This window comes from Ctenocephalides felis, unplaced genomic scaffold (genome assembly GCF_003426905.1).
Source record: "Ctenocephalides felis isolate EL2017-DRISC unplaced genomic scaffold, ASM342690v1 CF-g0.4_SCAFFOLD_03074, whole genome shotgun sequence".
In the NCBI taxonomy this organism is placed as follows: domain Eukaryota; kingdom Metazoa; phylum Arthropoda; class Insecta; order Siphonaptera; family Pulicidae; genus Ctenocephalides; species Ctenocephalides felis.
The window spans coordinates 19,417-35,967 of NW_020539228.1; the positions used below are offsets into that span (position 1 = coordinate 19,417).

Below are 16,551 nucleotides of genomic sequence, written 5' to 3' on the forward strand. Positions count from 1 at the left end.
TAGCAATTCAGTGTTAGTTTATAATTACCCTTCTTCTGGTGTACACATCGCTGTATATTTTAATAATAGTAAAAAAGAAATATATAAACTGCAATATAAATATTTTCAATATAAAAATATGTCACATGTGTCAAAATATCAATTGTCCATAAACAGTATACAATATTATTTAATAATTGGAAGAAACCTTTAGTCCTGATCATATTCTAGTGAATTGGGTGAAAGCAAATAAGGAATGCTACCACATTATTATCTTTTCAGAGTAGATATATGAAAAGGAAACTACTCTGAAAAAGCTGATAAGATGCCATATGTGTAGTATGACTCTCTACGGATTAGGAACATGGATTGTAAAGTTAACAAAAAAAAAATTTTGTTAACACTATCAATAAATAAACTGTCCGTTATAAAGTATATATCTGTATATAAATAATACACAGCTACACAAACTATTGTTGTGCTCGATTTCTTGTTTAGAATATCAATTCATTCTTCATTATTTATAACGACGACCAAACACAATCCAACCGTATAAAGTTGATATCATCGAGAGCGAATGACCAATCATTTTCACTCGACTCGAGTCTAACGCTCTTCCATTGCATTTTCACAGATTTACTCCCTAGTCGCGCCTAAAAAGTTTTACTTCAAAAACTTCGTTGAGTCCCATATAGAAAAAAATGTTTTCTGCACATATTACAAACGAAAAAGTAGAAGAACTGATGGAATAGAATGAATGAATAGTATGTAGATTATGAAATAATTTAGCGAGAAATAAAAAAATAACGTGATTGAAAGCACTGAAATAGGAAATGAAGACTTTGAAGCAGAAGTTTCAGAAGTAGTAAAAAGTGGCGTATGGCATCGTGCCTTAAGGCAAATTGCTGGAACTTCCCGTACCGTAACGAAATGTTCGAGTTTTGAAAAAAAAAATGATATGATTTTTTTTTCCCCAAAAGCAATTGTTTTGTCACACAAGCAGTATTTTCGGATGCTTATTTCTCTCAAAAACTGCCATTTTTTGTACATTTTTTTCGGTATTTCCGAAACGACAGGGCCTGCTTTTGCCAAAAAGTAATCACCTCTTCTCCCAATTATTACTAATTGAATGTTTTTTAGATCATACAAACCGGATGCTCCGTTCTCTCAAAAACTCAAATTTTTTTCTGCACTCTTTGCTCCGTATCTCCGTAACGTTCCGGCTGGACCTGCTTTGACAAATACTAATCAGAACATCTCCCTATCAATAGGAATCGAATGTTTTTTAACCATTCAAATCGGTTGATCCGTGTACCCAAAAACGTGTCGAAAAAATGAGGACACACAAAACACACACTCACATACATTTTTGCCGAGGTATGCCAAAATGTTCAGAAACCTTTGAAACTTGGAGATATGCAACTCATTTTCGATTTTTGGCCCATTGCTATAACTTACCCTATGGGAAGTTAAAAGTACAAAAATTATTTGTGTATATTAATAAATGTCCGCACAGATTTATTCATAAAGATTTTATTACAAAAATATATATTTACATTCAGTATTTAGAACTAAATAATCTAATTATGTATACGTTTTTGACTTGCTGGCTTTAAGTATAAATTTAAACTACATAAGTACTAAATATTACATTATTCATAATAATATCAGTATAATTCACTCAAGGCACAATTTAATATATGCCAGGTACTTATTATTAAATGTAATAGTTAATAATTTTCTGCTAACTGATAGAACTTTCTAACTTATATGATCATTTATTTAATTATATTGATATTTATTTATTGTTATTGGAAGAATTATTTAAGTGTCTTAAATAAGCCATATAATGGTATATTCTATACAATTATTTTGTACTAATAAAGCAACTACAAAAGTAAAAATAGTGTTATGTATTTTTTAAGGGGTATATTGGCATATAATTTCTTGAACAAAAAACGTCATATTGTAATGGCCAAAAAATGATCTAAATTTGATTGTTATTCCTAAAAGACTGTAAAAAAAATACAAATTGTAAGATTGGTCTACAAAAGCCTCGTGAACGGAATAATTAAAAACTAGCTGTAAGTGGAATTCTGTCTTAAGGCAATTAAGGCATCGTGCCTTAAGGCAAATTGCTGGAACTTCCCGTGCCAAAAATTATTATTTTTTTAAAAACGATTAACATTTTTCAAAAAATTTTACTTCGAAAAAATAAGATTTTTTAGAAATTTTAAATTGGACAAAAAATTACTTTTTTTTGAAAAAAAAATTTTTTTAAAAAAAAAAATTTTAAACAATTTTTTTTATAAAAATTTTTTTTTGGAAAAAATATTATCTTCATTTTGACATATTTTGGAAGATCTGAACTTTTTTTCAAAGCACTCGTACTTCTTTAACTGCATAGAGACAAAATATAAAGCGCGTAAGCGCCGCGTCGCTGTCTAACGAAAAAACATTGGTACGGAACCCATAGGAATGTAAACAAAACTTATACTTATTGTTAAAATCTCAATAAAATATCTGATAATTTGATATGCATATGTATAATGTCTAATGATTATTGTGGACCGCCAAATGTTATTTTTTTTTAGTTTTTTTTACTAGATCTCTGAAACCGCTGACCTATACTATCTTCATGAAAATTTGATCAAATCTTCATTCTTTTATACAAGTAAAATGTTTTTTGAACTATACAAATCGGACGCTCAGTTCTCTTAAAAACTGAGTTACCGTTTTTGGCCCTTTTTGCCCCATATCTTCGGAACGGCTAGACCTGCCTTTGAAAAAAACTAATCAGCACGTCTCCTTATCAATACGAATCGAATGTTTTTTGAATTATTCAAATTGCTCATCCGTGTTCCCGAAATCGTCAACGAAAATTTGTATCCGAACACACATACATGCACGCACATACACAACACACACATACATCAATTTTCTCCAAGGTATGCCAACATATTCAGAAACCTCTAAAACGTGAAGATATATAAAAATTTCATTTTCGATTTTTTTGCGATTACTTACGCTATGGAAAGTTAATTATAAATAAATCAATTTATCATCTCCAGAACATTAAAATCTGTCATTTCATTTCGAATCAAATTCCAAAAAAAAAAAATAGTTGCCAAATTTACACAAAATTGAAAAAGTGCCCCGATAGTCACAGTCTAAAACGCATTTGCAAATAATTCTGTGCGACATTTTCACTTATACGGTGCTCAGCTTGGCGGCATTTTCACATTTTTCTATAATTTTCACAAAATTGGAAAAGTGCTCCAGTACACAACAGTCTAAACGCACTTGGGTAAATAATTGCTCACAGCAGTGGCGCTTAGACTGTGCTTAGTTGGGTGATTTTTGAATTTTTAATCCAAAATTACAAAAAAAAATTTTTGAAAAAAAAAAATTAGAAAAAAAAAAATTTTTTTTTTCTTCCAAAATCAATTATTTTGTTGAAAAAAGCAGAAAGTTCTTTGAATCATTTAAATCGGACGCTTAGTTTCTCTCAAAAACAGCAATTTTTTTAAATTTAGCTCTGTATCTCCGAAACCTCTGGGCCTACCTTTGTCAAAAACTAATCAGCACATCTCCCTACCAATAGGAATCGAATGTTTTTTAAACCTTTCAAATCGGTTGATCCGTTCTCTCAAAAAACTCGCTTTCTATTTTTTGCACTCTTTGCTCCATATCTCCGTAACGGCTGGACCTGCCTTTGCAAAAAACTAATCACCACATCTCCCTATCAATAGGAATCGAATGTTTTTTAAACCATTCAAATCGGTCGATCTGTGCGCCCGAAAACGTGGACGAAAAAACGCGGACATACAAAACACACACACACACACACACACACAACATCCTTTTTCTGAAGTATGCAAAATGTTCAGAAACCTTCAAAACGTCGAGAAATGTAAAAATTTTTGATTTCGATTTTTGGACGATTACTATAACTTACCCTACGGGAAGTTAATAAATAAGAAATTTTTGAGTGGTTATACAATATACAAATGTATATTATTATTATTAAATGCAATTAAAGTTACTTTTTTTAGATTTGTTCACACTATGTCTATTGTAACAATTTTGTTGGAAATTATTTTCACAAATTTATATTAACATAAGCAACCTTTAGCTAAAGCTACAATACTAACGATAAGAATATCACCTTCGTATATGATATAATATTGTATACTGCACTGTTAATCAAAGTAATTTAGGATTTAAACATTTTTTAGGTTTCTTCCCTCTAAATTATCCTAACGTATACAATAATATGACAGTCTAAAATTGCTTTGAATTAAATATATAATTCAAATAATTTAATACCAACTTTTTGAAGTAATTGATCTGTGCATTTATGAATCATTTTCGAGGACACGTTTTTTTTCGGAAAGGGTTTCATAACACATAGATAAAACTTTAGTAATTTTTGGAAATAATTCTTATCTATTATTATATAAAATGCAAGGCTACCAGTTTGCAAGTAAGATTAAGGTTTAACCGTTTGAATTTGCATTCTTTGTCCAGATTAGACAAAAACCATTAATTGTCTCAAATTCAAAATTTTTGTCCCGGATTGTCCTGAGCCCTTTGTTCAAGCTTTTATCGGAAAAAACTCCAGCTTTGATTTCATACATCAACTCAAACTGTGATGAACTTTCAGAAACAATAACTTTAGAAGTTATCTCGGATTCAGGAATTTTATCCAGAGTTGTCTTGAATTTTTAAAACGTTTTATGTTTTATTTTAAACATATTCCAACGCTTGAAATTTTGAACCTAAAAAACTGCATAACAAATTCTGGTACTATCGATACAACTATCGACACAACATACTATTTTAATTACGAAGAGAATTGTGCAAAATTATATTCAATGATAATAAATAAAACTAGTACATGGTAATTCTGATTAAACAGAAACAATTACTGAATGGCAGCCGTTATAACCTTTCAATTAGTAAAATGCATATCTTCCTCGGGCAAATTTTTTCAGTTTGCAATTAGTGATATAAAATCTTCAACCTATATATTATAATAAAATAAAACTTACATTTGTAGTTAATATCATCAAAATCACCTATATATAGTCTATTATAGCCTTTATCACTGGTTTTAATTAAAACTAATTTAAATTAAAACTATTTCTTAAACATAACCTCAAATGTAACCAAATACACTTTAGAATAATTTTTACAAAAAAAAATCATTCCAGGTGTAGTTTAAATATAGTTTTAAGTAATTGTGCACTAAATCAATAGTAGATTGAGTTTTATGTAAATGTTTTGCTTATTTTAAATAAAATTTTAACATTATTTTTTCAAACTGACATTTTGCTTAAAACTCATCTGACAGCTGAGTGCACTGGCGCCATCTATTCGGATGTCGACGAAGCATTTTTGGTACGCGCTAAATTTAAAAAAAAGTTAAAAATGGAAAGTTTTTTATTAAAAACAACGACAATCTAATTTGTAAATTAAAAAAGTATTTCCTGAATATCCTAAAACGCATTGTCTCCTCAAATCTAGCCAAAGATACTTTAGAATAATTTTTACAAAGAAAAAAATCATTTCAGGTCTATTTTGAACGTAGATTTTAAGTAATTGTGCACTAAATCAATACTAGATTGAGTTTTATATAAATTTTTTGCACATTTTTAATAAAATTTAACATTATTTTTCCTTTGCTCAAAAATCATCTGACAGCTATTTCGCTGGCGCCATCTATCCGGATGTCGACGAAACATTTTTGGTACGCGCTAAATTTAAAAAAAGCTAAAAACGGAAAGTTTTTGATTAAAAACAACGACAGTCTAATTTGTGAATTAAAGTACTCCCTGAATATCCTGAAACGCATTGTGACCTCCAAAACGTAAATCATGAAAAATAATAATGCTTTTGGATACCAATGCATGGTTTTACCAATTTTTTGCTGATTTTAGTATTGTCTTCTTTCAAATTGTTATTGTCGTTATTGTCCACGATGTTTGGTAAAGGAAATTTGTACTCTGGTACACCAGATAGACGTCTCGTAAAGTACATGAAAGTTGTAAAGTGGATGAAGGGGTTAAAGGTCCACATGCCTTCTAAAAGTGCTTTGGACATGTCCTCAAAATCTTTGTTGTACGTTGACAACAACGGTGCAAAATATTTTGCCAAAAGCACTTCACATAAGTCTTCAGTTTCTTCTAAAGAGTCGCGACAAATATTAAACCTAAAAATAAATTCAAAATTAATAACAAAAATTTATTTGTGGTTTAATTTTTTTACCTGTCTTCCAGCCCCATCATATACCCAACGCATCTCCAAACGTGTACAAAAGCCTCTCGGTCTTTTTTGTCGTCACATTGTATGCCCAGAAATTTTGGTCTTATCAAAATAAAGCCCATAAAACCGAATTGGGTCAATGCCAAGTCCTTTTGGGTCACAGACCCTAAACCTTTGGCACAGGCTGATTGTCCAGCCTGGAAGTGGCGTTTGCGCACTTGTATAAGCGATTTCCAGGATCTGGAAATAATAATTATGTATTTAATAAATTTATTTTAACTTCCCGTAAGTTTCAAATTGCATAGGAATCATTAGGGTGGTCCTTAATATGGACATTTTTTGAATTTCTTTGCTTCCAAGGGCTCAAATGCTTCCAAATAAATATACAAAAATTGTCCAAAAGTTTTAGCTCTTAATATTAACATTTAGTTAGTCCGCAATTCAAATAAAAGTTTTGTATATTTTTTTAACATGTAACATTAAGTAAATTCTTGCGCCATCTGTGATAGCAAACTTGTAATTTTGATATCAATTCATTACTGATAATTTGAGTGTCTACATCACCAATTAAATAAATATTTTGCTGCAAAATTAATTTTGATGCCACGATGAATAAATATTTCGCTAAACAGACCACATGGATTTAATTAGAGGTTAAGTGTTTTATAAATATTTTTAAGTATCATATTTGAGTTTACAAATGCTATCACAGATGGCGCAAGAATTTACTTACTGACGAAACTTTTAATTGAATTGCGGACTATCTAAATGTTAATATTAAGAGCTAAAATTTTTGGGTGATTTTTTTTCATTAATTTGGAAGCATTTGAGCCCTTGGGTGCAAAGAAATTTGAAAATGTCCATATTAAGGACTAACCTAATATACATGTAATATATATTTATTTTATTTTTAAGTTGTATATGTTCTCTTTTGACAGAAAAAATACATTAAAAATTTGTAAATATGAATAATATTTGAAATCCAAATATTACGTTTTTATTTCAGTACATAAATTTTTCACGTTAATAATTTAAGATAGGTTAAAGATTTATTACTAATTTTATCCTTTTTAATTTATTATTGATTATTTTGTGTATGAACGGTACGGGAAGTTCTAGAAATTTACCTAAAGGCACGATGCCATAAACCACTAGTTCAAATATCAAATATAAGTGTATTGATATTAAATATAAAAATGTGAAATTGTAAAGAAAATTGTAAAATAATAAATATATTAAAATTGAATATAAAAATTCACAGAGAAGTTCATAAAAACAAATAATGTTTGGTAGTCATTTTAATATTATTTATTATTTGTGTCTTACCTAAACAACAGTGCTCAAAAACCAACAAAACTCACAATATACTTTACTTAAGAAATAATATTACTTTCTTTAAATAATTGACAATGTGGCAGTTGAGACGATTGCTGGTTACAAACCATTTGCTCTCCACTTTAAAATAATATTATCAAAAAAGTCAAAAAATCGATTTTTTACAAAAATTGAGAATATTTCAACTTTTTGAAAATAATGAAATATTTTCAAAAAATTCCAAATTCCCAAAAAATTTCAAGATTAAAAAAAAAATGATTTCTTACAAAAATTGAGAATAAAATGAATTCTCAAAAAATTCCAAATTCACAAACATTTTTTAGGTTTTTTAAAAAAATCGATTTCTTACAAAAATTGAAAATATATCGAAAATTTGAAAAAAAAAATTTTCAAAAAGTTCCAAATTCTCAAAAAATTTAAGGATTACAAAAAACGATTTTTTACAAAAATTGAAAATATTTCGAAATTTTGAAAAAAAATTATTTTTTTTAAAAAAATTCTAATATCTCAAAAAACTTAAAAAACATCGATTTTTTCCAAAAATTCCAGAAATTCTCAAACTTTTAAATATCATCAACATTTTGACAAAATTTAAAAATTATCAAAAGACATAAATTAAAAACTAGTGGGGTGGGTGGCATCGTGCCTTAAGGCAAATTGCTGGAACTTCCCGTACCGTAACAAAATGTTCGAGGAATATTAAATGCTTTCAAATAGATTATTATTAATGATTACAGTAACATAGTTTAATATTTAAAAGAATTATATAAACTGAATTGCTAAGTTGAAATTATTTGTTTAAAGTATATTAGAACTTTAGTCAGAATTAAAAATAAAATCTGAATTATTTTCGATATACAAAAATTAAAAAAAAAAAAAACTTTGAAATAAATTTTTGTTTTCCAAAATCACTTATTTTGATAAAACAAGCAGAAAGTTATTTGAATCATCTAAATCGGACTCTTAGTTCTCTCAAAAACTGCCATTTTTTGCACATTTAGCTCTGTATCTCTGAAACCGCTGGACCTGCCTTTGCCAAAAACTAATCACCTCTCCTTATCAATAGGAATCGAATGTTTTTTGAACCAATCAAATCGGTTGATTCGTGCGCCCGAAAACGTGGACGAAAAATTGTATCCATACATACATACACACACACCCACACACATCCATTTTTTCTGAGGTATGCCAAAACGTTCAGAAACCTTCAAAACGTCGAGAAATGTAAAAAATTTCAATTCCGATTTTCGGCCCATTACAATAACTTATCCTGCGGGAAGTTAAAAAATAAATAAATTTCTTGTAAACATACACATAAGTTGTTTGTAGAATACGCTTGTCGTCCAATTTATAAAGCACTTATAAATTTATAATAATCTATTTGAAATTATTCAAAACAATCATTGATTATTTTCATTCCTCGAACATTTCGTTACGGTACGGGAATCTCCAGCAATTTGCCTTAAGACACTATGCCACTTAAAACTAGTTCCAGTATTCATTTATCTCACTTACCTCGAATCCTTCGTCAATTTAATATCGTACCACAAAGTGGTATGAAGTAATGTTGCGATGTACCTCTTGTAGGCGGTAAACGGTACCGACGACCTCTGAGTGAACATGAGGATCCTCAGAATCGTCGGCACGGCCAGCACTGCTATCAGGCCGCATAGCTTTCCCACGAACATGCCGTACGAATTTTTGTAATAATATTTCTGACCCCTGGATAAAAGATAATGGAATTAGTGAAATTGATGGTGAATAATAATAAACTAATAATGGCTTTATCTTATATATAAAATTCTTCTGTAGGGTTGTATGATTTGATACTTCTCCTAAACGGTTATTCGGATTTTGATAAATCTTTCTAGAGTTTGTCAAAGGAAATTTTTAAGGTTTAATGAACCATAAAACTATAGTAATATTGTAGAAATAAATGGCAAAATTTCAAAAAACCATTTATCATTGTATGACATTGCGAACATTTGAACTGTCAACTGTGCTAGAAAAGTCAATTTACTTGAAATTTAAATTTAGCTGAAATTATGAGCCTAGATAATATTACAATATAATATACAAAAAAAATGCAATGTGTACATTATTATTGCCGAAAAGCAGCTGAGTAGTGCCAGAAATTAAAATAATATTAGATACAGTCAACATTATATGTTTGGCAGATGAAATTATTTAATTCACTTTAATAAATAACGCAGCAAGTCCAAAATTGCATTTACATTATTTTTTTAAACTTATGCATGTTGCATTTTGGTATACTTTAGTAAATTATTTAACAATACAACAAAATATTTCTTCTTATTAAAAAAATGTTTCAGAATATTGTTTCATGTGTCAAAAATTGTCATTTGTTTGGCATTACGGCATTGGATATGGAATATTTAGCAAGTTGATCTTGGATTGAAGAGTGCTCGTATGAACTAGATTTTACAAATTAATTCACCAAAGATTTGAACTTAAACAATAACGTTTATTAAATTATTATTATGTACTTTAGAAATTATTGCCAAAAAGCTACTAATTTATCGTACGAATTTAATGAAATTTCAGACTAAATTAGTGAAGCAATTATGTTGTGTGGTAAAATCAAGTGTGATATTGTTCTTTTACCGCAGACACTATATTATTTTTTTCTAATTTTTTTATACTGCTTATGCCAAGACCATAATAAATGAATCACAAAAGCATGGCATAAATAGGATATTAAAAAGTATAAGGATATTAAAAAATTTGGAACTTTTGAATTGTAGACGTGGGCACAGGACAACGTCTGTCGGGTCATCTAGTATATATATAAAAATTCTTTCACACAATGTACGTTCCCGTACTCCAATTTTTACGAAATTTTATATTCGTACTCAGTATGTCTGGGAATCGGAATCGGAATAATAATGAACAATGTGACCGTTAAGACGATTGCTGATTACACATCATTTGCCCTCCACTGTAAAATAGTATAGCTGTAAAAAGTCGCCAAATTTGTTTTCGCGATAATAGTGGTTGACATTTTTACCCACAAACCTTTAAGCACAACACTACCCTACTTTTCTCAATTTGGTCTCAAACGATTCAGAATGACTTGAAGCGTCGAGATATTTTTTTAATCGGAAACTATCTTCTTTTATACGTAAGGGTTAGGACGAATATTTTGGTTTTTACTGTTTCATAGTGCGGCGTTAAAAATACACATAACTCTAGATTTTCACATTTTCATTACCAACCCCTAATTTTATAGCAATTTTAGTAATTCAATCAATTTTCATACTGCGTTTAGTCATTAAATATTTTTGACATAATTTTAGTTCAAAATTTTGAACTTGAAGAAAAAAGCTTTAATCTCCCTTTGAAGTACAATGTATTTTATTAAGGGTTATCCCCACCCTAATTATTTCTAATTTTGAGTTATTTTTTTTTATTTTATTATTTTTAAGGTTGTCCACCCCTGACATTTTTTCTAAATTTTGAGACCAATTTCTTTTATCTTAATTTTCTATAATTTGAAATTGAAAAATAATGGTGGCGCAATAATCAAATCTTGTTTTTATATGGACTGGACAATATTTTGTTCAGATTTATAGAAAATTTGGAAAATTCATGCGAGAATGGTTTATTACAAATAAAAAACATGTTTCCCATCTGATTTACACGTCTAAATTTATATTTACACCAATTATACATGATTTTGTAAATGTGGGCATAATTGAAGCTTTCTGTGAGCGACCAAGATTTGTTTCTTTAGTATTATCGAACTTGGGAAATGCATAGTATTTATAAGAGTCACGAAAAAAATTAACTTCAAATAATTAATTCGCACCAAAAACAAGATTAAAGCCTTTATAAAGTTATATGTTTGATCGCAATAAATTGTTTGATACAATTTTTTCTTTTCACTTAAAAAAACCCCTAATTTATTTTAAAATGTGGAATCAATTTTCGTTCAATTTTAATTTTCATAATGCGGATTTGAAAAAAGCATACAACTCTAAATTTTCACCTTCCTTCCACAAATCTCTATTTCATAATAGTCATTTTAGTAATCGAATAATTTTTCACCACGCTTTCAGTCAGTGAGTGTTTTTTACTGAATTTTAATTCATATTTCCTGACCTTATAATAAAGTATAAATTTTACTTAAAAAAAAACATATTCATCAAAGGCTGTTTGCGCCTCCAATTTTCCCATTAGTACAAATATTTCCCGATGCGCACAAACAGTACACAGTTCATAAATGATTTGCATAAAGAGCAATTTTTGTGAAAAATAGAGAGATTGAATATTAAAATCTGAAGATACAACGGTTTTTGATAAGGAATATTAGGTACAATAGAAATGTATGGCAAAGCTATAAAGTTTTCCTCTCTCTCAATTTTTGTCAATCTCAGTCAATTCGCTCGATATGCCACATAACAATATAATTTAAAAATGAATTATCGGATTTTGATTCCTAATTCAAAAATTAATGAATTAATGCAAATCGCGGTAATAACACTGCAAAATCTTGAAACATCAAATGTGCCAATTTAAATTAAATAGAATCAATTTCAGATTAGGTTGGCACTTGCTAAGACTATTAAGGGACATTTATATGTGGCGTGCTTTGCAGTGGGTAAACTATTCATATATTTTTTGTTAGCTGTTCCTTTCACTTATGCACCACTTTTGCAATCAATTAGGTATTTTCGCACTAAACATGTTATACCAGAAATATTTTTTATGGCCAAAGGGTCACCTAGTATATATACATACATTGTTTTATCATTTATAAATTCTCATCACGTTTCGAAATTTCAATGTTGTCGTTCAATTATCTCGAGTACGTGATCGAAATAAAACTAAATTGCAGATTGTTCCGCAAATCATCTAAAATGTTAAATCCGTCTTTTACATTTGATTTATTTATAAATGACGACGAATGACAGGAATAACAAATGACCATTTTTAATTGATAGAAAAGAAAACGAATTATGGTTTTTTATTTACTTCCCGAAGGAGAAGTTTATGGTTTCATCAAAAAATCCGATTCGCTAATTTTATGTTTTCTCGACGTTTCAAGCCATTCTGAATCGAATGAGACCAAATTTGGAAAAAGTATGTGTGTGTGTGTGTGAACAGCTTTATTACCTTAAATCGACGTTTTCACGAAAATGGCTCGATTTTAGAAATTTGAAAGCCATTCGATGTATCTCGATGAGGACTATTGTTTGTCAGTTTTGCGCGACGATCGGTCAAGACGTTTTCTTTTGAATCGCAAAAAAGTGAGAAATTTTTCGTCCACGTTTCAGCTTGCAATTCTGATTTTTTTGCTGATTTTTATGAAACTTTTTTTGACGAAAGATACCATGGTCTTGTAGATCATACTAAAATATTACGACACTACGACAACTCGTTTAGCTATAAAAATTCGTCAAAGTTTGAAAAAATATTATAGTCATAGTTTGTCTTAACATACTAAACCATTAAAGTCCAACAGAAACTGGTTCAATTATGAAAATTGTTGATTTTTGAAAATTGGCTTTTGGAAAATATTCCGAGTTAACGTGTTTGTTCGTTTTCAATCATGTGTAATAAATCCACTCGGAATACTTTTAATAACTCATAAATTAATTTATTTTTTATTGATTAAGTCGATTATTTACACGTATCGGGAGGTTCATGTAACTTGCCTCAAGGCAAAACACCAAAACCAGCTAGTTTTAATAAATTATTTACCTGGCAAATTTTTCTTCGTCGAACCATGTTGGTAAATCGATATTTTGTTCATCAGGAGAAGTGGTGTCACTTGGTGCCAAAGCATCAGGACTTAGCAAAAGATTTAAATGATCTTCAGCTGTCCAAAGTTTTCTCTTGTCTAAAAAAACGAACAAAATTAAATGACAAACAAACAACGTACATATAATTTATATTTATTCTAAGTTCTCCTAAAAAGTTCATTTTGACCATCATATCTGCAACAAAGTTTTATCATTTTTAGATTAAATATTTTAAATCCAAATTTAAATGCTGATGACTTTCCCAATTAATTATTCATATCGTTCATTACAATTACAATGCATTATTTAAACAATCAAGTTTGTTTCATTTTTATGCATTATATGAATTAAATTAATTCACAAATCCAGTTTTTTATTAAAAGAAATCTTGAATCATCCAGTTTATCTGAAACAAGGTGAACAACACTTGATGGCGAGGGCAACGTCTTGACATATCTGTCAATTTCGACATTGATATTTATTTAAAATTGGGATAAATCATAAAAAACGGATAATAAATATAATCTTAACTACCTACTCGAGATTGTAAAAGGTCGGCTCGTGGTTAAATAAAAAAATGTATTATTTTATTGTGATATCAAAATGCGTTTCCTGAAAGATGAAGATGAAGACTGACATTGTGGTTTTTGTTCAAAGTTTATGAATTTAATTCTTGTATTTTGTAATTTGTTGTATTTCTCCAGAAAAGAAGTTTGTTTTCTAGAAAATCCGTTTTCCTGATTTTATATTTTTTTGATGTTTCAAGTCGTTCTGAATCGTTTGACACCAAATTTGGAGATAGTATGGGTGTGAGGCGGTTTGGCCTTAAGTCGCCGTTTCATCAAAATTTTACAAATTCAATCGATGCAATTCCATGAGGAGAAAAGTTAATTATTACTATTGTAATTAGTTTTGTGAGACAATGGGTCAAGCTCTTTTTTATAATTATCAATGCACAAGGTTTTGACCAAGTTTTACAAATCTGAATATAATTTTTGAAAATAGTTCTTAAGATTTGTTTTTTGATAAAAGTTTTTGGTCATTAATTGTTTAATTTCTTTGAAGATTTTGATGAAACTTTGTATGCAGATAGAATTCTTGGTTCATCCTAAAATCTTATAGGCCTACAAAAAGTGGTTTAATCATAAATAATCACATAAACTTGGAATAAATGGCCGTATCAACATTTCTAACAACTTGCTTGATATTAAAAAAAAAATTAAGTCATTCTGAAACATATGAGACCAAAATTAGAACAAGGTTTTCAATACTGAATCAATTTTAAAAATTTAGAAATCCTACTTAACCAACTTGATATCGAATTAAAAATATCCATGATTCTTAAAATTAGATAAATATTATTCTATTATTCTATGCTATTTCCTAATATGTATACAAAAGAATACTTTTTTTTTTTAAATGGTAGAACTTATATTAATGTCGTAAAAATTGCAGCGATAATCTAACGAGTATAATAAAACAATTAAAAATCTTCGGCCTTCAAAGAAGCAATACTTTTAAAAACCATATAGAACTTTCTAAGAAGAGCATAAGTTTTTAAGAACAACTTATATCTAGAATTTCAATGACAATTTTACATTTTATATATGTTTTATAATATCGATTAAAATCAATCTATAACATTTTAGATATATGCACTAACATTTAAAGTTAAATTTAGTTCTAATCTAAAGATCTACAAAAAGTGCTTGAATTATTCAAATTAATTAAAATTTGGAATAATAATGAGGGTAGAGCGGGACACAAAGGCCCAATTTGACTTAGAGCAATTAGATTGTAATAATCAAACCAATTAAATCAAAACAAATAATATATATCAATCTAACATATGACTATGTTCAGTAATACTCCCATCAGCTATATCATCATTGTAGAAATGTTTTTTTGCTGTCTTTCAAAAATTAGTTTCTTGGTCCTTTTTACCCCAAAGGCAGAAAAAATTTATTTTTAACTTTAAAGGTTTTTTTTATAAAAAAATAGCTACATTATTTAACCGATGCAAAATATAAATTTTATGCCTGCATTTTTCACAGAAATAACACTGTATATAACCTTGGTCAGAAAAGTTTACAAAGGAGTTGGAATAACTATTTATTTAATAATCGATCTAAATTTACTCAGTTTTTTTTATTTACTATTTTGTATTGTTTATACCTTTACAAGGGTAAAGGTTCAGTGGTCCTTTTTACCCCAGCCATTAATTTATATTAAGATCTTGTAAACTAAACAACAGTGCTCACAACTAAAAAACTAAATACGAAAGAAAATGCTTTTGTTATGGATTTTCAAAAATTGCTGTTTTGCTCTCGATTTAAATGTCGTAAAAATCATCATGATGGGTGGTTATACATCTTTTTCACTCTACTTTCAAATATTGTCGTTAAAAATTTCTAACTTTACTTGTTACCTAAATTTTTGGTTGTGAACATTTTTTATGCTTGTACCTTTTGTTTACAAGACATCGATTGAAAATTGTATTGTATATATATTATGTATGTATTTATAATAAATAACTAGCTGTAAGTGGAATTCTGTCTTGAGGCAATTATGGCATCGTGCCTTAAGGCAAATTGCTGGAACTTCCCGTACCGTAACGAAATGTTCGAGGAATACTGAATGTTTTCAAATAGATTATTATAAATATTGTAACATTGTCTATTATTTATAAGAATTATATAAACTGAATTGCAGAGTTGAAATTATTTGGAAAGTATATTAGAACTATAGTCAGAATTAAAAATAAAATATGAAATATTTTCGATATACAAAAAACTAAAAAAATAAAAAAAAAAAAATGGACAAAATTTTTTTTTCAAAATCAATTATTTTGTTAAGACAAGCAGAAAGTTTTTTGAATCATTTAAATCGGACCCTTGTTTCCCTCAAAAACTGCCATTTTTTACATATTTAGCTCCGTATCTTCGAAATGGCTGGGCCTGCTTTTGCCAAAAACTAATAAACACTTCTCCCAATCATTACTAATCGAATGTTTTTTAGATCATTCAATTCGGATTCTCCGTTCTCTCAAAAATTCGATTTCTATTTTCTGCACTCTTTGCTCCGTATCTCCGAAACGGCTGGACCTGCCTTTGCCAAAAACTAATCAGGTATTTTCCCTATCAATAGGAATCGAATGTTTTTTGAACCATTCAAATCGGTTGATCCGTGCACCCTAAATCGTGAC

General features: G+C 28.9%; 1 protein-coding gene across 1 annotated transcript; it reads right to left on the reverse strand.

The window, feature by feature from the left end:
- Positions 1-4,478: 4,478 nt before the first annotated feature.
- LOC113381812 lies at positions 4,479-13,444 on the reverse strand (the record flags this gene model as incomplete). Its single annotated transcript, XM_026620488.1, has 6 exons — positions 4,479-4,697; positions 5,843-5,911; positions 5,953-6,193; positions 6,250-6,486; positions 9,097-9,303; positions 13,306-13,444. Coding segments are annotated over 6 exons (1,112 nt in total), but the record flags the coding sequence as incomplete, so codon positions are not given.
- Between the last annotated feature and the right edge of the window lie 3,107 nt (positions 13,445-16,551).